Source organism: Phoenix dactylifera, chromosome 11 (assembly GCF_051530095.1).
Source record: "Phoenix dactylifera cultivar Ajwa chromosome 11, Ajwa_hap1_PhDact_Kaust_v1.1, whole genome shotgun sequence".
In the NCBI taxonomy this organism is placed as follows: Eukaryota; Viridiplantae; Streptophyta; class Magnoliopsida; order Arecales; family Arecaceae; genus Phoenix; species Phoenix dactylifera.
This window is the reverse complement of record NC_143200.1, coordinates 5,444,853-5,471,872: the sequence shown is the minus strand read 5'-3', so window position 1 is coordinate 5,471,872 and position 27,020 is coordinate 5,444,853. Positions and strand designations below refer to the sequence as shown.

The 27,020-nt window shown below is 38.5% G+C and overlaps 2 protein-coding genes across 3 annotated transcripts; both read right to left on the bottom strand.

Annotated features, from left to right (window-relative positions):
- Positions 1 to 3,212: 3,212 nt before the first annotated feature.
- LOC149751599 (protein FAR-RED IMPAIRED RESPONSE 1-like) lies at positions 3,213 to 7,750 on the bottom strand. Of its 2 annotated transcripts, XM_089926132.1 has the most exons (6): positions 6,949 to 7,750; positions 6,534 to 6,611; positions 5,277 to 6,448; positions 4,477 to 5,204; positions 3,722 to 4,195; positions 3,213 to 3,619 (listed from the first exon to the last, which is right to left on the bottom strand). In XM_089926132.1, exons 1-4 carry the CDS (start codon positions 6,991 to 6,993, stop codon positions 4,775 to 4,777), a joined length of 1,725 nt encoding a protein of 574 aa, XP_089782258.1. In that variant the 5' UTR covers positions 6,994 to 7,750; the 3' UTR covers positions 3,213 to 3,619; positions 3,722 to 4,195; positions 4,477 to 4,774. The 2 variants fall into 2 exon arrangements, with proteins under 2 accessions (XP_089782258.1, XP_089782257.1); XM_089926131.1 differs by having other exon boundaries at positions 3,722 to 5,204.
- Positions 7,751 to 7,981: 231 nt separating this feature from the next.
- On the bottom strand, positions 7,982 to 16,559 carry LOC103702449 (integral membrane family protein). The gene is made up of 5 exons (XM_008784888.6): positions 16,144 to 16,559; positions 11,568 to 11,931; positions 9,860 to 9,930; positions 8,500 to 8,598; positions 7,982 to 8,411 (listed from the first exon to the last, which is right to left on the bottom strand). Exons 1-5 carry the CDS (start codon positions 16,525 to 16,527, stop codon positions 8,325 to 8,327), a joined length of 1,005 nt encoding a protein of 334 aa, XP_008783110.5. The 5' UTR covers positions 16,528 to 16,559; the 3' UTR covers positions 7,982 to 8,324.
- Between the last annotated feature and the right edge of the window lie 10,461 nt (positions 16,560 to 27,020).

Below are 27,020 nucleotides of genomic sequence, written 5' to 3'. Positions count from 1 at the left end.
AAAAAAAATTAAATACTCTCTACACCCCCCCATTTGCTAAGGACACCCCTAAAAAAATAAAAAATCCTAAATTACCCTTCACCCTCCCCACCCCCTCACCTAAATTGCTCTCTACACCCCCCAAACCCCCCCCCCCCAACCCCGCTCTTCCCCTCCAAAACTCCACTCCAGCCGGCTTCTTCCTTCCGCCCAAAAAACTTCGCCTTAAGCACCTCAAGCACCTCGCCGGCGGCCAAACCCCCTCCGTCTCCCCCTTCTCCCTCGCCCAAAACCCCCCCGTTCCCCCTTCTCCCTCTCGTCGCCGGCATTCTCCCCTTCTCCCTCTCGTCGCCGGCATTCTCCCGGAACCACCTCCCCGGCCATCTCCCGAGCAACGAGCACCTCGCCGGCGCCTCCACGACCACGTCGAGGTAGCTCCCCGCCCCCCCGCCTCCAGTGCTCCGTTCGGCACTGGATCGCCGAACAGAAGGGTTCTGTTCGGCTGAACAGTGCCGAACAGAAGCCCTCTGTTCGGCAACACTCAACCGAACAGAAGCCTTCTGTTCGGCTGCACGGTGCCGAACAGAAGCCTTCTGTTCGGCTGCACAGTGCCGAACAGAATGGTTCTGTCCGGCTCTGAGCAGCCGAACAGAAGCCTTCTGTTCGGCTCTGTGCAGCCGAACAGAAGCCTTCTGTTCGGCACTGTGCAGCCGAACAGAAGGGTTCTGGTGCGTGCCGTGCTGAATTTTGTGCCGAACATTTATGTATGCAATTGAATTATTTTCTTTGATATAGCCTAACATTGAATTTCTATATTTTCAGACATGGATCCCCGTCCCGCCAGAGTTAGACCTACGGCGTCAGCTAGGAGACGTCGTGCTAGGATTGCTTCTCCCGAGCCTGCTCATATGCCATCGGACTCTCCTGAGTCAGAGCATGATGATATGCCTGCTAGGGGCGAAGACGATGAGTCCGTTGGACCATGTCCAGGAGGTCCAGAGGATGAGTCCGTCCTGATCAGTTTCAGGACGCATATAGCAGCTTCCATCTGGAGGCAACAGGTATTGTTTATTTGTTATAGCATTATATTTTGTTTATTGATGTTTTATAAAGTAGTAGTAATTATACATTTATATTACAGGAACGAGCTCCACTAAAGTGCATGAACCATACTGCCAAGGTTGGTGAATGGAAGTGGTGGTCTTCAAACCAACCAAATACCAGGTTCAGAGCACTATTGAGGCAGTCGGGCCTCGTAGAGTTAGTACAGTGCTCTTATCGATTCATCGATAAGATTCTGATTTCGGGCTTCGTAGAGAGATGGCAGCCCGAGACGAACACCTTCCATATACCATTTGGCGAGATCACTATCACGTTGGATGATGTATCCGCCATTTTAGGGATTCCTGTCGCAGGTTCCTCAGTATCAGTTTCTCCTGAGAGGATGAGTGATCGGGATGCTGAGGAGCTACTTGTGGAGTTGTTGGGGGTGTCAGCTGGAGACGCGCGTCAGGAGGTACTGTCATCGCGCGGTCAGTCTGTGAGGATGGAGTGGCTGAGGACTCAGTTTCACTCTGTATCTGATAGAGACAGGCAGCAGAGGATAGAGTGTGCAGCACGAGCCTATTTGTTATTTTTGTTAGGCTGCACACTCTTTGCTGATAAGAGTGGGACCAGGGTGCCTATAGCGTATCTGTGTTTACTGTGGGATTTGGATAGGGTGAGCACATATGCCTGGGGTACAGCTGCCTTAGCATATTTGTATCGGCAGTTGGGGATTGCGTCGAGGTCATCAGTGAGACAGATCAGTGGTTGTATGACGCTTCTGCAGGCATGGATTTATGAGCATTTTCCAGCACTCAGTCCTCACCCGTCGCTCGAGTATACTGATGCCAGTCCCCGCGTGCACCGCTGGATGCCCGGTACTCCATCCCGTACCACGATGGACCATTTAGTGGTTCTACGTGAGTCATTGGACCTTTTGAGCATCGATGAGGTACGTATCATATTACCATTTGCTTATGTTTGTCAGTACATTTAATATGCGATATAGTATAAAACTGAAATGGACCTTTTGTTTTACAGGTTATTTGGGATCCCCATCATCGGCTTCGGGGAGATCGCCCATATATACCCGTCGCATTTTTTAGTGGCTCCATCAAGTGCCTTGATATCGTAGAACCCTATCATCCAGAAAGGGTTCTTAGACAGTTTGGTCGTATTCAGACCATCCCTCGAGCGCCACTAGCCCCTACGCGAGCCAACAGAGGTTCCACAGCAGGCTCGTACCGGATACATTACTCCTATATGGATCAGCTTTGGGAGCGGTGGGAGGACCACGTGCTGAGCCAGGCGAGCAGGAGCCACCCAGTTACCCGGCCATCAGACAGCGTACCGGGATACATGGAGTGGTATCTCCGTATCACGCACGTTGCAGTTCAGCCTCCTCATCTGCGCTCGAGTACTCATTCTGGAGCTAGGGGAGGTCATGATGATGCTGACATGCACCGGCGGCGTAATGCAGCTGCACTCGGTATCAGTACCGACATTGTACGGATGGGTCCCTCAGAGGCTACGTTACTAGGTGCCGGGCACCTATATGATGCTATTTCTCAGATGCATCAGGTACTTCTGGGTGATGAGCCTGGCCCGAGTACAGCACCCTCTCATTCGGATCCAGGACCCTCTCATTCGGACGTACAACAGTACACGCGTCGACGATGGCGTCATAGGGATTGATGATGGAGCCTTTGTAATCTTTGTAAAGCCTTTGATATTAATGAAAAAAATATATTTTTGGTACATTTACGTGTAATCTTTGTAAAGCCTGGCCCGTTCTATTTTACACAAATATAACAGTGCACATAACAATCAATCTAACAATGCGAAGACAGATATTTTTTGATTTATATTGATGATGGAGTTTCAAAAATTGTACATATATAAACAATCAATCTAACTCTACTGTCTTGCCTCCACCTCCCCCTGAGGAGATGGAGTCCCGTGGGGGGTTTGACCCTGAATCTGATACGACTGATGTTCTGCCTCCACCTCCCCCTGAGGTACCTCCAAATGTTGTTCCAATCAAAGCTGACCCTGGACAAAGTTCCCCTCCAAAAAAGGCAGCAAAGCCTAAGAGGGTGCCAGTGGCAAGACCTGGCCTTGCAAGGAGAGGGCAGCCGATTAACCTCTTAACCAAGAACATCACAGAGCCCTCTTTTCCAACAAATGTGTTAATCATCTGCTCAAGCTTGTCACCGTTAAGTTCTTGTACATCAGAAAGGTCTATTAGTTCCCCTGTTTGATTTGTTTGCTCCCACCAGCTCTTAAGTATGTTTCTGTTTACATCTGAAATCTCAACGGAAACAACAGTCGTCATATGTATTCCCAGCTGATGATGGAGTTTCACAGTACATGACTCTAAGAGCCCCAAAAAATTTACAACTTTCAAAAATTGTACATATATAAATAATCAATCTAACTCTACTGTCTCGCTAATTATAACATTAGGTGAGATGCTCTCTTTGAACTGTTGAATCCGTGCTTCATATGAATTTTCCCATCCGGTAGCACAAGGAAGATGATATTTTCGCCAGTTGGTCGCTACTGGCGGAACGGGATGTCCCGGCAACAAGAACACCTTCAAAATTAGAAATAAGAAAATATTAATAGCTACAAAATTATAAATAAGCAAAATTAAATAAGCAAAATTAAATATTCGCAAGTGTTGTGAACGTAGTACCTCAACAAAATGATTTCCATTTACGAATCCGATAGCGATATCTTTGCGGGATAGAAGAGGTACTGGCACAGAACGGAGAGGTAGGAAGGTCAGACATTGTTGCAACGAGAGATGGTATAGGACAACATTATAGCAGGATGCTATAAGATGACCCATGTCCGGCATAGTCATCCATCTGTCATATGGTGGACAATCATCATAATATGATAATGCATGAGTGATCTCAGCAATCGTCCCTTCCACACCATATAATGTGCGATAGTGGTCCGAATGACATTGCAACTCTTGCAATAAATCCTTCCTAACACGCACCCAGTCATCTTCTCCAAATCCCAGTAAGTCAGCTATTGCCCTAAATCCGCAATTCCCATCAGCTTTTACATCCTTGATATGCTGGATGTATGGTCTCAAGGCAGAAGGAATAGCATCAATATAGATAATGGGCGTATGTGACTGGGCTCTAGTACGAAAAATCTGCAAATAATATCAAATGATAGAAAATATGTAACAATGGCAGAACATGTCCCGTATCGGCACATCTCGGCACGGCACATCCCGTATCGGCACATCTCGGCACGGCACATCCCGTATCGGCACATCTCGGCACGGCACGTCCCGACATGTCCCGTATCGGCACATCTCGGCACGGCACGTCCCGACATGTCCCGTATCGGCACATGACATACCGGCACGGCACGGACCGTCCCGTAGACGTTGTGATACCTATTGTAAGGAAATAAATATTTGGTACTTACCTTTTGCTTGGGCCGTCTCTTTTGAATCTGAGTAGATGGATTGCGGATGGTAACTTTCTCAACACCAGGTGAATAACTATCCTGTCCAGATAGAACCAACTCAAACGCAGACGGGTCACGTCGAGTAGACGTATCAACCTTCAGTGAAGCGCGCCCACGTGAACCGGTCTTCCGTTTTGCAGGCTCTAAAAGAGGTGTACTATCTGGACTTGCAATCTCTCGTAACTTCTTGATCATCTGCAATTGAGAAGCCCCATCTAACTTCTTGAATCGTAGCGCAATCAAATCTAACTCTGCATCACAACTCAACTGAATTGGCTGCACGGGGGGGGGTAGGCAGAATATCAAGTTTCCTCCAATGAGGATCTATGCAGTCGAGAGGAATGGGCCGACCTTCCACCCTGTACCGCGCAATCTGGTGAGCACATGGTATACCATGTGTGCGTCGAATAGCGCACCCACAATTTGAATCATCAAACCCAACTGAATTGGCTCGTTTCGATTGGGCGAGGACATGATTTAACGCACTTATAGATATGAAACCTCGCAACTCTTTGAATTCAGCTGGCTTGAAGTTGTGCTGCACTACCAATAAACTCTTCTCCAATGAGGCTTTAACGGAGCTGTGCTGCAACTCAATCAATCCATGTATTCTAGTCCAAGATGACTCGAAACTTCCTTGGCTTGATCCAAGCTGCTTTTTGAGCTTTGCATGTGCACTCTCGACCCTAGTAAACAAATGAAAGTTAGATATAAGAATTGAGGCAAATTAAATTTAAATGAGTCTTTATTTGTGATACCTATTTGTCGTCACATTTCCGTAGTGCCTGCATGTATCAGTCCACGCCGCAACAAATCTTTCCTTGTATTTGCTCAGCCAAGTATCTGACACATACTGTAGTGCATCTGGATAGGTACCGAACTCTCTCTGCAGTGCACTCCAGCGATCATTATACTCGTCTTCCGTGGAGGACAACACTAGTACATTCCAACTCATAATAAATTTATCCCATTTCTCCTTCAATTCGAAAAATTTTTTGCACTTGGCCAAAACATTCCTACTAATATGCCATCTACATAATAAATGTCTAGCAGTAGGAAATACTCTATGAATTGCATTCATCAAAGCCAAGTCTCTATCTGTAACAATCAACTCAGGCAAAACATCATCAGCTATGATACTGCGCAATCTCTCTAATGCCCAAGTATAGCTTTCTTCCCCCTCAGAATTTAAGTATACAAAAGCAACTGAAAATGTCATGTCAGTAGATGTCACCCCCACAATCTCTAAGAGCGGAAGACGATACCTATTCGTCTTGTACGTGCAATCCATTATCAACACACGGGGAAATGCACGGAACAAATCAATGCTGCCAGGGTGTGCCCAAAATAAGTCATGCACAACATCCGTATTAGTACAATTCCTATGCCACTCAATATATTTAGCCTCTGATAATTTACCTAATAGATGTTGCATTTCAGACCTCCCGGCTTTCTCTGCAACCTTAAACCGTTGACGTACATTGTAGATAGTCTTGATAGTCGTAACATTGAGGGCATCTCTTTCCTTCAATGTGGATAATATGTCCTTTGGACGAACCAAACTCTTCGACATATCCACTAACAATTCCGTCTCCTGCTCAGATAATCTCCCTGCATATGAGTGCCCCTCCAGATTCTCTGCAGCGGGATGATTGTGCACTCCACATACGACCAGTAATATCCAATCATCCGCAGTATCCAATTTCTTTCCTCTTAATGCAAAAGGGCATCCACACTTCTTTGTCCCACAGGCAGTCTTTATTCGCTTTTCTTTTGTGGTTCGGTACGTCCCACCCCTCTCACAACCTAACGTAATTCTGGGTTTCTTAGAAATGGTACCTGCATCGGATGATTTGATTACAACAATAAAACCATTTCGCCTCCCAGCTTCACGACACCAATTACACAAGTCCTCTCTACTCTTGAAGATCTATACATTAAACAATTTATGTAAGTACACAGTTGTAAAAATAGCTCGCTAAACTAATACAAAATTGCACAATATATTATAATACCTCGTAAGTTGTAAATTCGCTTGTGTAATCCAGTACAAATTCTGATCCAATTATACTCGATTCGGTTGTAGCATAGCCCTACATATAAAATAATTTATCACCAAGAATTAATGAATCAGAGGATCTGTTCGGCACAAAATTCAGCACGGCACGCGATTTGGCACGAGAAGGCTTCTGTTCGGCTGCAGAGTGCCGAACAGAAGCCTTCTGTTCGGCTGCAGTGTGCCGGACAGAAGCCTTATGTTCGGCACTGTGCAGCCGAACAGAAGCCTTCTGTTCGGTAGAGCGTTGCCGAACAGAAGGCTTCTGTTCGGCACTGTGCAGCCGAACAGAAGCCTTTTGTTCGGCGATCCAGTGCCGAACGGAGCACGAACCGTGAAAAAAAAAAACTTTCGAAACAAGGTGGAACACGTACCTTTGCGGCCGATTCTTCGTCCCAAATCACTAGTTGCTTGTCCATGCTTCGAATGGGGCTTAAATCTCCTTCAAAGATCGCCTAAACGATGTAAATGGATCGAGGGGTTTAAGGGGGGTTTGAGGGGTGGTTTTTTTTTTCCTTTTCAAAACGAAACGGAGGAGGAGGAAGGGGGGTGTACTGAGAAAATTTCAAGGGCAATATGGTAATTACACTAAAGGTTAGTTTGGGTATTTTTTTTTTGGTTTTTGGGGGGTGTCCTGAGCAATCGGGGGGGTGTATTTAGAACTACCCATCTGATAGCTACAATGTTAGCATCCCTTGGGAATCAAACGTCTTCTTGATCATTGGAGATAAGTCAGCAAGAGTGAAATTTATTTGAGTTTTCTATTAGCTTAGAAGATCTGTATCAGCTTTCAAGAAATACTCAAGGGTCGTTTGTATTAGTTTAGAAGATTTATTAACAAAAATTTCTTTACATGGTCAGAATTTGTTCTGTATCAGCTTTCAAGAACTACTCAAGGGTCGTTCGTATTAGTTTAGAAGATTTATGAACAACAATTTCTTTACATGGTCAGAATTTGTTCTGTATCAGCTTTCAAGAACTACTCAAGGGTCGTTCGTATTAGTTTAGAAGATTTATTTCACAAAAATTTCTTTACATGGTCAGAATTTTTTTAAATTCCAAATCTAGATTGCTTTCAGGCAGGCGAACGGAGATGGGTTGATAGATAGATACATAGATGATGTTGTATTAGGCTTCAACTTAAAAATTAGGCATCTTTCAGGCAGTGGGATTTCAATCACCTGAAGGACCATTACAGAAGATTTCCAGGGGTTGCAGACATAACCAAAGAAATCAAAACATGAAGTTTATACTGCAGTCTAGCTGTTTAGAAAGCTAATAAATAATATAACCTTAACTAGGAAAAAAAAACAAAGAAGAGTGATGCAAGAGGAATTTTCACCTTCACTAAGGCAAGTTGTTCGGGACATGATAATCTTATCTACCACCTATACTACATTGCTGAGATTTAATTTGAATAGACATTGTAATTTATTTTGTAAAAGAACATATATATCATATATCATACTGCTACAAGCCTCTCTGCAGATAAGTCACTCTGCTGGTCTTCAGATTGCTAATGATGCGCATGCAATGGGTAAATTAGAAATGCAGCACATCTTCCTTGGAGTAGCAATTGATGTTCTCTCTGAATATGCCATTGATGGATTGAGCACAACAATTAACCATTGCAGTAGGTAATCTACTATGCAGTTTATGGCCCCGGAATACTTGTTTCATATACCCTCCCTTTGGATTAAATCCGAGCTTCAGTTTCTGCAATTATATACTAATCAAGCTTCTGATCTAGTCATTGCTCAAGCTTCTGAAGCAAAGCCTTCTTTTCCTCCTCAGGAAGAGCATTGAACATGAAGACAGATTTATCACCAATATCATCCTTGAATGAAAAAAGAAAGATGGTAAATATAAGCAAAGTACAAAGGATCAGAACACAGCCGTTACTAGTAATATTCATGGAAAAGAACCTTAATGGGCTGCTGAAACTTCCTTGCTGCAAATAGCACAAAGAGAGCCATCCACAAACCCAACAGACTTAGTTTTGCCCCATTTTCCAATAAACCAGTCTGCACATACCAAACTGTGTGTTACCAGAAGCTAGAGAAGCATTGACAAGTTCATTCACATTATGAACAATATATTTGGGCGGTCACAGAAATGAGCATGTACCCAGAAAACGAAACCGTTAATTCTATACTACATTTATTGATGAGTATGAACAATAGGATGTGCACCAGACAAGTAAAAGAGAGAGCACAAAGTGGAAACATGCTAATGGAAAATGACATCAATGAAATACTAAAATCGACCCCAAAAAGGCCCCTTCCAGCCTGTTTGGTCACCAACATCTACACAAACCCAGATATTCCCTATGCACAATGTGACACCTCTTGCAATGTTAGTTAACCCTACTTCATAGCATCCAAAGAGCATGAATACAAGAAGTCCCTTAGTATTTTCTTTTGTCATGTAGTAATTACAAGCCAATGAAGCTTTAGTGGGAATTTCATTGTTTTGATAACGAGCATCTGTGCTGCCATGAAGTCAAGGGTCGAAAAATAAATATTATGCTTTATATAAGTTGAACATTGCAGAAATGTGGGTGTTGAGATGCATGAGAGCAAACTTGGTTTCATATGGTAAGGCACCATAATATTAAATGTTACATACAGAAATACCGTGACTGAAGGAAGGAAACATTCTCATTTAGACAGGACTGCAAAAGTGCAAATTGTGTTGCATGGTCCAGGTAGAGGACAATAAATATGGAGAAAGCATGGCTGAAAGTAGTAAATCCATTTGATGAAGCAAGCAAGTTTGAAATAACACCAGCCCTATAGTACAAATGCTCTCCATTTGATGAAGCAAGTATTGATGATCCTATGGTAGGGCATGGTTATGCTTAACAGATTGGAGTATTGGTGCGGTATGTAATTAAGCCTTATGGAGATATTACCAAATTGGTGCTTGATTGACATTCTTTTTAATGGCATAAGATTAGTTTGATGGATTACATGCTGCAACTTTCAACCCTGCATAAGTCCTTTTTTTCTTTTCAGTAAAATCTCATTTTTTTTTGAAACACCTAGGGTATGTGGTTGCAACGAAACCTATGGAAAAGAAACGGGAAAGTTAGGATTTTTCCATGAAACGGAAAAGTTTTTCAAAGATTTAGAAATAACTTTCGCAAATCTGTCAATGTTCTGTTGAAACAAAAAATGGAGAACTAGATTTTTCAAAGAAAACAAGTTTTCCAGGCAATTTTCTTCTTGGCCAATGGCCATGTCTTTAAATAAAACACAAAGAATGTAATTGAGAGAAGCATACCAGATGGCCAAGAAGAAGTCCAGGGATGATGAATGTCAGGATACCAGCTTCCAACTTTCCATAGCAGAGTCCTGTGCAGTGCATATTCGCATCAAAAGATAATGAAGGTGACTGATAAAAGGTGCAATGCCCATTAAAAATATCATTTCTAAACAAGCTGCATATGCATTAGTTTTACCAGGCGAATGCAGTATCATGGTCAACAATCTTTTTCTCAGTTCAACTGAGGAATTCTTAAGCAACTTTAAAGCTTTTAATTTTTTCCCCAAGTATAATACAGGAAATTCCAAAATAAAAAAAATGCATAGAATGCCCACTATAGTTGTGTATTTCAACTAAATACAGTTGATGAATATTGATAAGTTTAAATATGACAGATAATTGGTTGAGATGGCACAAATCTGCCCATGAGATGGGACTATAGAATGCTTTGCTAATTCACATTTCATACTCAATATCTGCCAAACAAACAGCAGATGTGCTCAGTAAATTGGCCATCCTGGCTCACTTCTAAATCTTACCCTACATGTTTTCCTCTCAGCATATTACTTATATGAGAAAAAGGCATTATTACAACTGCAACCATTATTCATTCATCCCAATAGCCTAACAAATTCCAGAAAATCAACACTCATAGATGATTGATTATATGTTGTTTCTCAAAAAGAAAAAAAATTCAAACAACATACTTTGGAGAATCATTGGATCATAACACTGGGGTTCTATGATCTAAATCTTACTGCAAATGCAAATTATCAGGTGCAAAATCTAGCTGATAACTGTTACAGTCCAGAATCCAAACTCTCACTATATCTTTCTATCTTATCGGTTCAAAGTCGTTACTTTACTGCCTCTTGTTAAATGAAATTGCTGTGAACTAGATGTTGATATGCAAGATGAAGTGTCATTGTGCAATAGCCATTTAATCTAGAATTTATTCAAAGGCCAAATTGAATTAGTGGAAAGCTTTAGAGGGAAAAGATCTAGAAAAAACAAGTAATAAAAGCAAGCACTTAAATGGCTACTTTTATGATACAGAATTGAATTTGGAACCTTAGTCAAAATAGATGCCCATTAGGTACCTTATTGTGATCACTTTTGCTAACTTGAAAAGACAACACAGATGAACGAAATATATATAAGAAAATATCTCATAGAAGTCGAGATAGGTGAGGGGAGTGGAGAGATGTAGTAAGGCGCATTGTGATCACTGCATGCATTTAAGTATGAACTAAAATGGTACGGATCATTGCAGTGATGAACAAGTACTTGGTATAGAGAATGATTCAGGTATATGTCAAAAAACCAGAAGAGAAAGGCTGCTATTGAGAGAAATCTAGAATTTAAAACGATTTTATAAAGCTGGGCACAAATCCAACAGCAAACAGTTGGTTTCATGTTAGCTATGACATTTACCCAAACAGGATTTTACAATGCTGGCTTCAGAAAATGAGCCACATCAGAGAACCTTACACTTCATAAAATGAACCACTCCAAAGAACTTGCAAGACGTTTACTCAAACAAAAAGAAAACACATGTTTTATTGCAGGCGCACAATTCAATATCTTCTATATGAGAATTTATTCAATATTTAAACTTTTTATATCATAAAAAGAATATGTAATTATGGTAATGCAAGCAACCACAGAAAAGTGGTGTACTACTGATTAAGAAAATTATATATTAACATAAAAAGTTTAGATGTACCTTCTTTAAAGACAAGACCAGTCAATGCTGCAAAGAGAGGCCCAACATACCACAGGGCGGCTGGGTTATCTATGACATATCTTACCAAGTTCTCATCAAGAGGTTGGGCAAGAGTTAGATAGGTTCCAACAGATCCAAAAACACCAACTACCCATAAAGCTTGGAGGAAGCGTTTAATAGGAGTGACGTATATGTGAATCAGTAATAATGATAAACCTAAACCTCCAGCTCCAATAATATACAAGAAGTCAATATCCTGCTTGATAACATCCCCCAAGATATTGCCTTCAGGAAGAAAAGCTGCAGAAGCAGCAATTACAAATGACGAAGCTGCTGTTACCAATCCAGATCTATATAAGATCACCTGTGACAAGTTAACTAACCAATCAGGTAAATCTTAATCATGCAATGAAAAGAATGTTAACTTCATATCTATGGTACAATAAAAAATGCACATTAATCTGGCCACCTACAGACCACAGCATAGTCATAATACGAACACCGACAACATGAGCTCTTATTCTTATGCATGCTATCAAAATTTCTGCCCTTACATGCTTATAAATCAAGAGTGAATGCAACACATTAATCTCTAGAAAGAAGCCATAGTACTTCTATCAGGTTTGTTATTTTAGTGCATTATGCAAATTGAGTTTTGGAACCTTTCACTTGATTACCATCACAGTAGTGTTGTTATTTTTTCTCTTCTTCGTTGCTCTCATTTGGTCTTTGGTGAGTGCACTCTAAAGTTGTGACATCCCAAGGATAGATTCTTTTTCTATGAGGTACGCGAGATCACTATATGCCCTCTTTATTGGTGGATTCATCACCTTCGTGACTTGTTTCCTATCTTTCCCTTCCAACATTCAATGCTATCATGCAATTTTTGTTATTTGATATATTGCTTCATTGTACATTGTACTTTCTTGTTCATTTTCATTTTGATCATTGTTAAGAGTCTTGTTGCTACATCTTTTTACAATTTAATATGCCCTAAATTATTTTTTAGCATCTTTTTAATTTAATATCCTTCCTCCCCTGCTCTTTGCTGCTACTCGTCAATGCTATCAAAAATGCCACCTAGGCAGTCCAGTAGGTGTGGAGACCGCCTAGACAATGACCAACTAGTTACTATTTTATTAAAATATTAGAATCTTTTTTACATCTTGTATTTCATTTATTTTATTTTGACTATGGTGAGTTCAACAAACTTGTCTTAAAGAAAATGAGAACAACATATACTAAGTTCTATTATCAGTTCCCCTTTTCCTTCTATCCCACCCAACCCAATGCTTCCTTCATCTCTTGATGATAGGACAAGTGAGCAGCCCTCCACTAGCCCCCATCTAAACTTATGCTTGTGCCAAACCATTTAGAGGCCCTTCAAAAGTCTTTGAATCAAGATCCATAATCTCGATACCACGATATGTTAACAGTTCGATAAAGATATGATCAGTATGGTACGGTATTTTATACTGATACAGCTCCCTTTTTTTTCTCACTTTTTATCATGGTACCATGCACCCCAGATTCAGGCGACACATGGTACCATATTGGATCAGTATGGGTATGGCAGACCATGGAAGATATATTTTCTCCCCGAATTTTCCATTTTCCTTTCCTTTTCATTTGTTCTCCCTCTACATTTTTTTTCTGTTATTCCTCCTCTTCTTCTTCTCTTTCTATTTAGAAAGGTTCTTCCCTTTCAATTCTCTTCTTCCCTTCTCATGCAAAATATCCTTTTCCTTCTCCTCTTATTGCACTTTCCTTCCTCATTACTTCTCTTTACATCCCTACTTTTGTCTTGTTTTTCTTTTATAATTGTTACCATTTTTTGTATGCCCTTTGTCATATTTTCTTTTCTTTTTTTTTGATCCATTCTCTATTTTCTCCTCTATTGCAATCATTTTTATTGAACGAGTATAGGAATTTCATTAACCTTATAATATATGAGATTTAAGAGTTTTTGTTAGCACTTGTCAAATTTCTACTTTTCAATTTTAACTTTTAACACTTTGCTTTTGCTAGCATCACTTTTATATTTGACATTATGGATTGACATGTGATGAAATCATTCCTTGATTTGACTAAATTTAGTTTCTAGCATGCTATAATGGTATATTTTGTCGTTAATACATGTCATCTACAAAAAAAGGAAAATTTGAGTTGTTTTTGACCTCTTATGTTTTTTTTTCTCATTTTAAAGATAACCGGCTAGGTCAGTACAGATTTGGACAGGCACCTATGCTGTTAGGGGTCATTTGCTACCCATTCTTCATTTTTCAAGTTTTCCATTCATGATTAGGAAACTATTTTTCATTGGTTGGTTACTGCTTGCTTCATTAAAAACAACTATGACAGGTTGTTGTTTTGCACTTTATTCTAGTCTCACTATTAATTCGAGTGACACAATAATTAGTTACCAATAAGTGACACAAGGAATATACAAAAACCTGGCATGAATCAGGATTGAAGCTACATAAGAATAGAGGTTCCAAGAAGACAAGGATAGAATAGAATTGCCATTTGACTACTGGAAAATATAGTTGTATCATGGAGGTTCTTATGCTGCATGTTAATCCTTAGGAACTGCTCAAAATGAAGCAAGATGGAACAGAAAAATCAGAAATCTAGAAACAAACTTTGTATACCTTAAAGCAAACAAAACAATCTTATGTCCACTCCATTCTCTTCCAGCCATGTATCCAAAAGTACGAATCTTATTACCAAAGGCACAAAAGACAAAGATTTCCATATGGAAAGAACACCAACAGAGGAATCTTAATCCACCATTTTCTCAAGATATATGGCATGACTCCAACTTATAAGAAATATAGAAATAAATGTCATTTCCTCAAAACATCTTGAGCACAAGTAACAATCTCATGCACATTTTGACTCCTCTTAGCTGAAAGTAGCAATTTTGTTAGGAAGGCAGGTTCAACACAAATCTTCACCTTAAGGATTCGATGCTCTAGCAGCCAAAACAATGGAAGAGGTTTCAAACCAACCATCCTCCACCTATATATGCATTTATATAACCACAGCCATTCGCTCCCTATCTCCTTGTTCATTATGAAACCCATTTTCTTAGTAACACTACAGAAACAGTCGAAGCAGCCAAGATATATGTTCCTTCTATGTATCTCACCACATTCCCATTAACAACCAGCCATCCTTTGCTCCGATGGTACCCTAAAAAGTGGAAACAATGGTCTAATGATTGCACAAGCACTGATGAACCCACTAAGCAAATTGTGGTCTAAGAAGTAAAACCTGAGGCTCACTTAAGGTGATGGTGCTTCTTAGGTGGTGCTACAAACGGCTCTGAGATTTAAGAATTTGATAACAAGCTTCGAAGACTTCACTATGTTCTTGCAAAGCGATTTGGAAGTCAAGATTGTTAATATATCGTTGACTTGGAAGAAGATGCACAGATAAAAAAGGATAAAAAAGCCTTGAAAGCTAGTCAACCAAGGATATCCATGCAATGGTCATAGACAATGCAGAGAATGTTATAAGGAGCATAGCCCAATCCTGCGACCACCAATGGGCAAGTTCTTCCACTCTCGCCAATGTCCACAATTGTAATGTTAATGGTGTTTTACTATGCACATGTTCTTAAAAATCTGAAAGTTATGATGGCAGCATTTTGCTTATGGTTATGTACAATAACCTCCACATTTTACAGTTTGCCAATACCAACTGAGTCTAGGAGGCTAAGAACAAATTAGAATGTTTCGCACTAGAAAGAAGATGGCATCCATAGGGAAAAGTCTTTCAATGGGCCTCAATAGATGTATCCATGTTTCTTGACATGATGGTGGAGGATCGTGTTGGAGAAGGAGGCCATTTGGGTAGTGGTAATGATGGGCATGGTGAGAATGGTCCAAAAGTTAGTGGTGGCATTGATAGCAGTAAGGGTGGTGGAGACTGGAGAGGCTCATGGTGCTGCTGGTGTTGAGCATCATAAATAGGAGGTTGGCAAAGTTGAAGTTCAACAAACTGGTCCATAAGACTCTATGCTGTTCCATTTTACGAAAAGCCTATCTTAGACTACCAAACTAATCAGATTCTTCACCTCTGGGTTAGAGCTAACATGCTTGTTATGTGAAATTGGAAAAAGATAATTACATCATATGCCTTTTTGGAGGTCATTGTTTCTTGAAATTTGGAAGGAAACTGATGATCTGGTATAGAAATTGCTTGTTTGTTGGAAATCAAATATCCATATCATGCGCATATCTAGCAAGATGTACATGTTGATATACAACACAAGTCGATTTGGTTGCCTTGATTAATCATACTTTCTGGTTCTTGTTTGTTTCTCCCTTTTTTTACTACTATATTTTTTCCCCATAACTTGTATTCCATTTGTAAACGACATCTTTGTGTAAGTGTGCATTTGCATCCAGAAAAACCACAACTTCTTTGGTCAACATTGTCGCCAAACTAGAAGACATATCAGCCTTTCAATAACAAAGTTTCTATCTTTTTTCCTCGAAGCTCGCAAGAAATTATTGCTTTTACAAAAAAAATTGATGTTTCTAAAAAGGATAAGCAGAACATGTTGTACCTCGCGAACGTCTGAAGGATCTACAGTCCACGGGCCGTATATTCCTTGATATACCGTCCGATCATCGAAGGGCGGCTGCGATCCTTCTCCGACAGCCTCGCACCTCACGGATCCGATCCGGCCCGAAGCCCTAGAATAAGAAGGAGAGGAAGAGGAGGTGGAGGCCGAGTAAGAGGAGAGCGTCCGATAAGCCGAGGAGGCGGAGCAGGGGCCTTCTTGAATCGCGAATCGATCACCGGGGAAGGCGGGCTTATGGCCGGAGGGGGACGATCGGAAATTGATTGGAGATCTTTTGAAACGAGGAGGCGGGGTGGGAGCAATGACGGAGGAGAGCAGAATCGCCATGGCCCGGGGTTTGGGAGGTCCGATGGCAGCCGATAACATAGCGATCACCCGCGTCTTTTCCCGGCCTCCTCTTATCGCCTTTTGATGGGCTGGGCTTGAGCTAATTGGGCTTGGGCTGGGTGGGCCCGCAGGCAAGTTGGCCTGTGCCCTGGGTTCTGAAATTGAGCTCTAGCTGTTAAAATGGAGAAATTATTTACTGCAGCGCATGCACCATAGGCCATGAGTGCCACCAATCACAACCGCTCATTTATGCAGCGGTACATCAAGATATGCACTTGATAAATGGGTCTCATAGGAACGATCAGTTGGGATTGGTGTCTGCACTGCCATATGGTGCATGAAGTGTAGGGAATAATTTCTAGCAATCAACGTGCCAAAACAAACATTTCAAAAAATCAGTAATTACAACTATTGTATGATTATATTTTTAAAATGTTGTCATCAATCGTAGACATAGTAGTTAGGCAAGTTTTTGAGAACTCGGTAGTTGGCAAATTTAGTGGTGTGTAAGTATCTCCATCCATGCTACCAGTATTATAAACTATAGCAAATTTATTTATATGCAAATCACAAGAAGGGGAAAAGGTAGGACTGTGAGGACCCGTGCGGGCGTGTGTTTAGTTCCATATCGGTTATTCGCTGGGTAGATCTTGGGTACTTATACAGGATCAAGGAACCCAAATAGTACCTTCCGGCTGGCCATTTTGGGTGAGGTCCTGGGTTGTTACAAATGGTATCAGAGCGGACCCGGCCCATAATTTATGTGGACTAGGGGACACTGCAGCACGGATTCATTGGAGTTGACCACAGACCGATCGTGGTGTTTGTGATTATTAGATTTGAATAGATATGAACCCTTAGCCTGACGAGGACGTCAGGGCTTGAACGGGGGAGTATGTGAGGACCCGTGCGGGCGTGTGTTTAGTTCCATATCGGTTATTCGCTGGGTAGATCTTGGATACTTATACAGGATCAAGAAACCCAAATAATAACTTTCGACTAGCCATTTTGGGTGAGATCCTGGGTCGTTACAAGGACATTTTTTGGATGGCTTCATAAATTGTTCGGATTAATGTTTACATAATTAATATTAAGAGTTTGTTTGGATATTGCTATAAAATTGGGTTCAAAGCTTCTTAGAAATTGGGTCTATTGGCCCATCTAACCTATATTCTCTAAGAGTCTATCTAAACTCAATCCAGATCCTAGTCTTTGAGTTGCAGGAAGAAAGATCTTAGTCTTTTTTTTTTGTTCTTACAAGATTTGGGTCGGGTGAAGTTTGGTTAATACAGAGCTATGTTTAAATGACAGCTCAATTTATGAATCCTACAGAATTTATAGTCCAATCCCGTGTTTGGGTTGGAGGGGGAGGGCAAAGGGCCTTTTTTTCCCATTACTATGGAAATCTCAAATAATTTAACTTAAAAAAATTGACACGTTAGAAATTATATTATGGGAGGTAGCCGACGTAACTAACTATATGAAATTGTGTAATTTAGAGCCTTCTCCTATTGCATTAGTTTTGTAGCACTAGTGTAATTGAATAAAGATTGATTGAGCTTGGGCCTGAGAAATATAGTTTTGAGCATGAAATTTGATATCAAGCTTAGTTAGTCTATTACTTATCAAGGTTAATTTTGAAGTGAGCCAAACATGAGCATATTTTAATTGGCTTGATAACCATAAGTAGAGCCAATATCAATCTAGCTTGTAGAAAGCTTGAATCAAGCTCGGTTTGACTTTAAATGAGAGATAAGTTTGAGCTTATATTAAAGGTCTGACATGATTCTAACAATTACAATAACCAATAACTTAAGCCTTAACCGCACCCTATAACCCCAACAACTACTGAATCTATGTTATTGGTTGATATCTACAGTTAAAAAAGTATACACATATATTTCAAGCCTAGGGTTTTCTCAAACTTACAATGAAATTAATTTCAAGCATGAGGTTTACGTTCAAGCTCATCTTTATTAACTTCAAGGTGTGCTTGATTGTTTTGCCCAGATCAATTAATAGCTTTAGTTCCTTCACTCTTGTCACCATCCTTCCTCTGACCTTTTTGTGATGATGTGGGAGGTTTTTGTTTTTTCTTTTTAATTCAAACAATCTATTCGGGGATTCAGCCACGCCCTTAAAGATCTTATTCATGTTTTATAAAGAAAGAAAAAGGGGAATGGGGAGCAAGATAATGCTAAAGTTACATATCCCCATTTTATAAGTGGTGAAAGGAAAGCCAAATTTGCCAGTACTATAGAATAATTTTTTGAGATTTTCCAAAACCACTCTTGTTTAAACTTGAGACTGCTTAGAGAGGAAGGTGACGACCGGCATTGTTAGTTTGTTGCTAAGTAAATTAGTTTTAGGAATCAAAAGATAAAATCTAAATAGACTTTATATATATTGACATAGTAAGAAATCTCACTTTTTGGTTTTCTATTAACAGATAAAAATCTCAAGAGTTTTTTAAATTTTTGATTTTCATAAGTTTTCTAGGAATCATGTTTAAACATAGAGGTTGATAGATCCAAACTCTATATAAAGGGCTCAAGTCCATGTCTTTTCCATAAGATAAAGATTTCCCTATATGTATTGACTGCTTGTTGTTGATCTTGCGAGAGTATTAGCTTTTCTTCTAAATAACCAATATGGCTTTATTCTTTTCATCATTTTTATTATTTTGAATATTTATTTTGGGCAATTGAAGGAGCCATTGGACCATTCCATATTTTCATGTACTGATGTTGAGCTTGAAGGTATTAATATATAGTGTGTATTTGTTGTATATCGAAAGCATACTTGAGGACTATTGCTAAAAAAGAGCAATATTTGTACTTGGGGATGTGCCTAGCCATGTCATGTCCCATTATCTCATCTTGATTTTTTTGTTGTAAAACTATATTTCAAATTTTTGATATAATTTTTGTACTTTTATAGATTTTCCACTAACACCCATCCCCTAACCACGTAAAAAATTTCAAACCATGGGATGGTTTGGAAATACATTACAAAATCTACAAGATTTTTATAAGCAAGATATGTATGAGCAACATGTTATCATCATCAAGTGCGATGATGACATAATATGCATATAAATTATGAAAAGTAATATTTTGAATAAAATACCAAAGTTGCGTGTAACAATGAGATTTAGGTCAAATAATTGGCAGCATACTCCTTATCTTGTTTTAAAGTATTGCTTTGTTGGAGAGCTGGAATGCTTTCAAATTCTTTGAGGCTGAAGAAATGTTAATGGATTCTATCTTTCCGAGTTTTTTTTTCCTTTTTCCTTTTGCCTTTTTTATTTGCTTTTGCAAATAATATCAGGAGTTTTACTTGTAGTGTGATAAGAATATACGAGCCACCAATTGTGGTTATTAAATATTTAGCAACAACATAATTCACCTAATACTCACATGCAAAGGTTTCTTTTAAAAATGAAAAGTAAAAAACTAGATGCATCTGATGGCATATTTGTTTTGTTCTAAAATAGTGATAGAATATCGTATTATAAGCTTACGTAGAGACACACAAAAGGCATATGATTCATATTAAGAAATAATATTGTGGATTTAGTTGGAGCAAGCCATATGCATGACCTTATTGCTTTCAAGATAGTATGGCTAAATCTGATTCGAATCCGCCAGAAATAAATGAATTTGGATGGGTCTTTTTAGCAAACGAGTTAGCTCCAGGTTAATCCGAAATCAACACAACTCCAAATGGGTGGATTTAAATTTACCTCCATAAATTGATGGATCATCCGGGACAATCCAGTCAAGAGCCAACCATCGTTGTCATCCTTAAAAAAGTGACATTTCACTAATTTTTTTCATACAGTTCATTTCACCCTTTTCTAAAAGAAATTATCGATCAAGGGGGGCCATGAGATTTTTGGTTATAAGAATGTATTTTAATTAGCCTACAATTGTCGTGTATCTTTAATTTCTCAGTTTACTACAATTATGATGATATAATTGAAATTAAATTTGATTTTACTGACTATGATCTTTGAATACTATTTTGCTTAATTTTTTGGTTATATGTATAGCCCGTGATCGAAAGTTAAATAAATTGGTAGGTGGATATGGGTACAAATAAAATAGAGGGATTCGGTAAAGATTTTCTAACCCAAACCTAGTTTGTGAACCCAACCCGACCTATTACCAACCCTACTTTCAAGAAAAACCAAATAAAGGATCTAGTCAATAATCAAATAAACCAAATAGACAACATAAGAATCACCCAAATTGAAGATCCATGAAAAACACAAAAATCTTCAAGAAAGCACATAAACCTCTCCTCATAATTCTTATCCCTAGAACTATCACATTGCACCAACTAAATTGATGTTTTCACTCTCTTGGTTGGCTAGTTTCTTTACTATCATCTCCCTGATCATCTTTAGTCCATGAGCTCAAAAAAGAGGATGAGCTTGGTCCAAATTGTGAAAAGAACTCATCGAACATCGATGGGGATGTTAAGGTAGAAGTTTGTAGCATCTGAGAAGTCCCTGAGAGGGAGGGGTCTCTAATATATAGTGTAGAGGCCACATTTTGTAAATCCTCAGCACTACTCTGGAGAAGTTGTGCATATTGAATAAGATCAGGGTAGGAGGGGACTATGAGGTTAGGGACCGGTTCAGGATAAACGTCTTTGGATGCTATGAAGCCTGGATCAGTCCGGCCTTGGACTCGTTCAGGGAAGTTGAGCTTAGCTTTGGAGCCTCTGAACCTTAGTGCTGCTTCATCGTAGGCTAGTGCTGCATCCTCAGCTCTATCAAAGGTACCTAGCCAAACACGGCTTGACTTCTTTGGGTCTCTTATCTCAGCTGCCCATTTTCCCCGGGGCCTTTGCCTCACTCCTCTATAGTTCCTTCTCTGTGTTCCTTCATTCACCAAAACTGTTTCAAGTTAGAGAGAGAGAGAGAGAGAGAGAGAGAGAGAGAGAGAGAGAGAGAGAGAGAGAGAGAGAGCAGAATGGGGTGCTATTGTGTTTATAAGGTGCTGATATAGTTAAAGACATCAATTTAGTGTATCATTTTTCCTATCCTGCAACACTAACATGCAATTCACTAAAAAAAATATAAGTTTTTAGCGGAAAAAATAGTAGCTGTTAGAAGTCATAAAATTGTCTCTAGATATTTATAGCATTGGACTAGTGGCAAAAGAAAATATTTATAGTCATTATTGCTAAAACTTTACTGATAATATTGATATTTTAATATTAAAAATTATTGCAATAAAAAAATGCCACTATAAATAGAAATTTTTGAAAGATATTTTTTACCACTAAAAGTATACATAGTTTTTTTCAAAGCAATTAATTCTACTGCTATATGTCCAAACTAATTTTAGAGGCAAACTTTATTTTGTTACTATTAAACTCATCAATAAATTTCTATTTTCTTATAGTGATGATTCAGATGAATTATCGGACTCGATATGGACCAATTATAGAAACAACTAGATATGATCTAGGGGCTAGATCTATCATATCGTAAAGCTAAATCACATACCAAACTTTTGAAGGCCATAACCTAGCCATATGGTGTCTGATTGAAATGACTTTTTTTTTAAAAAAAAATCAAGTAATATTTTGAACTCTATGAAGTAGTGCCATCCCTTGAAGAGTGCGATGCACCAAGCGATCAAGGTCAAATTCCATTATTTAGGCTTTGAAATGGGTTGATCAAACCAAAACTGCTCTTTTCAGAAAAGATTTTGATCGGATGCATCTTCGAATTTAAGAAGCATTAGGTGGATCAAATGAAGGGAAAATCAATATAAAGATCAGAATTTATAGGATTTAATTAGCTTTTTTGTATTTATTTTTATTGGGCATGTCTATTTTAGAAATGTTATATCTTATTTGAACTAGAAGAGAAATTTAATCTGAATTATATAAGAGCTGATCTTTCTAGTATAAATAGAGTCTATGCATCTCAGTTATTATTCATTAATGAAAGAAAAGTGGATCTAAACTCTACTATGATCAATCCTTCTATTTTTTTTCTAACTTTTTGTGAGAGATTTGAATTAAATGAGTTGAAAAAATTACTTCTTTTTTCCAATTGGACGGGTAATTATTCTTTTAAAGAAAAACCATAAAAGAATAAAACAACAAAAGCCACGAAGCTCAAAAATAAGAACATAGATAATGAAAGCCATGACAAAACTATAGTATTAGAATTATGGGTACCTTAGAATTTCTTTGACCATACCTTTTATTTATCACGTATAGATATAAATATGCCGACGCATCATGTTCAAAAATCAATGGTTCTTTTTTTTTCTGAGCAAAAAATACAGGAAAAGAAGAAAAAGGTTCAGAGAGGTTAGGCGCACCCTGATCATCCAAGGAGGATATAAGCAGATAAGAATGAAAAAGGATGGAAATCTTCAGAGCAGAACAAAATCCAAGCGACACAAATCAGAAATAATAATAACAAACCAAAGGAAAAGGAGAGGCACCCAAGAGCATCCAGAGAAGAACAAATCAACACAAATTAACCCGACTTGATTAAGCATCCATGTATTTAAGTCTACCTCACATCTCATTCATTATCACCAGGCTTCGAACTGCCAAAATCAAGGATCAACTCAATACTTATAAAAGCATCGGGAATATTAACCGATTACTGAGGGTCTAGAAAACAATAGTAACGTGTTTTTCTAGTAGACAAATGTTGCAGCAAAACAAGAAAACACACGCACGCAAAAGAAAGGAAGAAAGAGAATAAACAACTAGTTAATAAGATCACTTGTATTTCCTCATCAAAAGGCTATTTATACTAAATGGCGAGTATAAGTAAGTGGTGCAGTGAGAGGCTATTAAACCATGCTCTTCAGAAGGTTGACAGAGTTCCCTTGCACCAAACACCGGCACCACCGGATTTTGGGCCTCGATCACTGCAGTTTTCCCTTTGCCTTCTCCTTCTCCTTTTCTTGCTTGGTAGCTTGAGCTGATCACATACGTAAGGGCTGATACCATTGCAGAAAGTTCAGCATCAGCACGAGATGATATGTACGATGAAGAACTTTGGACGACTTCTTTCTTTTCTGGATCATCAGGAGGAAGAGGTCTCTTCCCATGCATTCGATCTACCTTTTAAGCTTCTTGTACCACCTCAACAGCCATGCAATTTTTATCAATAATGATGATAGTGAAGTAAGAGGAGGAGGAGGAGAAGAAGGGGAGAGAGATGAGTGGGAGATGGGTTTGGCTGGGAGCTTTTATTGGCGAATAATGAGTGCTTTACGTTGATCATTTTTTGTTTTACAAAATTCTTTTTGTTTAAAAGCATATTAGTTTGTTCCCCTCACTTCATAATTAATCCTTTTTTTTATTTTCGGAGCACAACACGTCATGCAACAAGATAAGGAGTCTTACTATAGCTTTTTGACAGCACAAAACATGCGAAAGAGCTTGTTCTAAGCAAAACTCATATTAAAATGCTCATGGTTGGTGGAGCTAAGCTTTGAGGAAGTTTCGGGAGTCAATAGTTTATTATTTGAAAATTAATGAATGATACTTCTACAATGAGTTCTTAGTCCACATGCTCACATTAAACCCACACTAATAGTAGTTTAATTCTTATATATATGATAATTAACATGCATACCTAAACAATAGTTTAGAGCAATTTAAACCAAATTCTTTCTTGACTAAAAAGCAATTATAAGATATGATTGACCTATGGTAGTCGTCTTTAATTATCCTTTGGTGTTAATAAATTCTTTATTAATAAAATGCAGCATGAGTCATGCTCTTCTCTTTTTGGAATTAAAGTTGCTAGGAATTAAATTATTCCCATTTTAGACCGGCAAGAAGATTGAGTTCGTCCATCCCATGAACCTATAGAGTGGACTTATTATCATTACCATGTTAGGTGATGCTAGAACCAATAATGTGCCATAACTCATAATTAGTAGTCTATCGATCCAAGATGCTACGTGATTGTTACTAATGTTGAACATGGCAATTTGTGTATTATGCACTTTAAGATTGAAGTGGGTCAGGGCTTGTGGAAGCAAACCCTGAGCCGACCCATAGCTTGGGCCTGGGTCACGTTGGATGCCTCCTTGATTTGGATTGATTGGGTCTTAATTTTGGGGGCTACTTTCAGGTTATTGCACTAATTTTTAGACCATTTACGAAGGATTTGCTCAATTTGACCCGGTTAAGTCCCATAATGCTCTCTCGCTGCCTATTGTCATCTACTCTCTTGCTTGAGGTCTGAATGTATATTTTCAATTGAGAAGCGTATGGACATTGCATTTAATTGATGACATTTGGATTTTAATGGGTGGCTCTATATGAGCTTAAAAAAGAGGGGACATACACTCAAAACTAGGGATAAAAGTGGACTCTATTTTCTTATCATAATCTATCTGCATATGGATAAAAATTTGAGCATCCGACTAATATCCGCATTAGTATCTATATCCGTCAAAGAAAAATGATATAGATATAGATTAAAAACTATCCGATCCGTATCTAAATATCCGATTCTATTTGTAACAATATTTAATTTTATATAGAACTCATTAACTTTTAAGAAAAATATATAACCATATTAAAATACTATTTATTTGATTTACCATTTCTTAGTAATATCTTTAATTCTATGGTCATAAAGTTTAAGTATCTAACTTATATTCATATTTATATCCATACTCCTAGTATCTGATTTGTATCTGTATCAATTTAAAATAAATGTAGATATAAATTTTTGCATCCAACTAATATCCAAATATGTATTTGTATTCATCAGATAAAACAAATCTACATATGGATATGCTGGTATCCAATCTAGTTTCAGTCCTACTCAAAACAATTGAATCTCTCCTCATCTCTCTTGCCTTTATGTGGTCCTTGTGCATTCGTATACAACATCAATAAACCAACTAACTTCCAACATGATATACATATATATATATATATATATATATATATATATATATATATATATGTATATATATGCGATGGAGTTAGGTTTAGAGCACAAGAGAGAGCACCAAGTGGGTACCTCCCATTACTCATGTTCGTCATTTGATTCCAAAAATATAATTATAAAATGATCATAAAACTTAGTATCAAGAATCAATTTGTTGTTAAGAAACTATAATTATCTTTACCATTTACTGGATATGACATGAACCAAATTTGAGGCTATATAGCCTTGATGACCGCACATTTTTCTCGTGTGTCGCTCAATCCCTGCATATATGTTGCTGATCGGCTTTCCAAGGAGGATCCATCCTCAAGTTTTGGGTTCTGGGTTGAGAATTTCCGTTTGCCCAAGCTTAGGGATTGCTAGCCTCCATTAATAAAAAATAAATAAGATTTCTAGGAAAGAAAGGAGTTGTATAGGTGGGATTGGGCGGATAACCGGGGGAAAAAACCCTCCCATTCCATCAACTATAACAAAATAGGGAATCATCAACACATCTTTACCATTGGATAATATAAATTTCCGGTAAAATTAATTATTATCAGAAATTTTTTGTGATCATTTTTAGTATATTTTACCAAAAATTTAATAAATCATTGGTATACAAGTTTTTGTGAAGATTTTTTAGCATTGATGTTCAGGTTATCAAAACTAGTGGAATTTGACCATGGTGTAATATCTATTACTCTATTCACATTTTAGGCAGATCATCAACCATTGGTATTAACATGGCAACATTTGGAATTAATTGGATTAGAATCCATTGTCCGATTCACCAACCAAATATGAACTTGGTCCATGATAAGCATATTTTTGATGTCAAACAAGTTATAGAGCATTATACTGGGTAAAGATAAAATTGACACTCTTGTCATCTAATATGGTGCTACTTTGATCTGGCACACGGGCATTAATGTTTTTGAAAGTGTTCATCTGTAACAGGCCTGCATCTGATGATCGAGCGAGCGTGCCATAGACGTAGAAAGAAAATAGTGATAGTAGAATGGATCCATGATCTTCAAGGACTTTCACTATCATCACACCAACTCAGAAGAAGAGGAGAAAAAGTTGAGTGTATCCGGCCTACGGGTTACACCATTGCTACCAATAAACTAGAATCCTAGTAGAAAACTAAAAGCAAGAATTGAAAAGTTTAAAGCAAGGATAACCTAAAGATAAAAATAAAGAAACACTGGTTGTTTGATTGGCAGAAGAAAAGTCTCAGTTAATATTGCATTATACTATTTATATAAAATGATAAATGATAAGGCATTCGTCCACTCCTAGCAATAACAACCCACATCTAGCTTCTACTTTTTCTAACAGTTCTAGTAACTAGCACCAACTACCCTCCATTGCTCGTATTGTCATAATGACCAGATCCCATATTGTTTAGGGAACTAATAGAAAATTTCTGTAATCTTGCTTGATCAACCTCAAGTTTGTTATAGCTAGCCTTCATTCGGCCGGCCCATTATAGCTCACCTTGGTCATTTCTCTTTATTTGGCTAATGGAACGATGTTCCATATTAAGGTACCTTTGAGTTGAGTTAGTCAACTCTCCGATACAGCG

Excerpts from the sequence above, each read along its gene's own strand:
- LOC103702449 (XM_008784888.6), bottom strand. The coding sequence starts at position 16,527 with ATGTTATCGGCTGCCATCGGACCTCCCAAACCCCGGGCCATGGCGATT. Across the intron at positions 8,599-9,859 it reads GACTTCTTCTTGGCCATCTG|ACTGGTTTATTGGAAAATGG; the intron begins GTATGCTTCTCT and ends TGGTATGTGCAG. Across the intron at positions 8,412-8,499 it reads AGTTTCAGCAGCCCATTAAG|GATGATATTGGTGATAAATC; the intron begins GTTCTTTTCCAT and ends TTTTCATTCAAG.
- LOC149751599 (XM_089926131.1), bottom strand. The coding sequence starts at position 6,993 with ATGGACAAGCAACTAGTGATTTGGGACGAAGAATCGGCCGCAAAG. Across the intron at positions 6,449-6,533 it reads GCGAATTTACAACTTACGAG|ATCTTCAAGAGTAGAGAGGA; the intron begins GTATTATAATAT and ends TTTAATGTATAG. Across the intron at positions 5,205-5,276 it reads GGAAATGTGACGACAAATAG|GGTCGAGAGTGCACATGCAA; the intron begins GTATCACAAATA and ends TTTGTTTACTAG.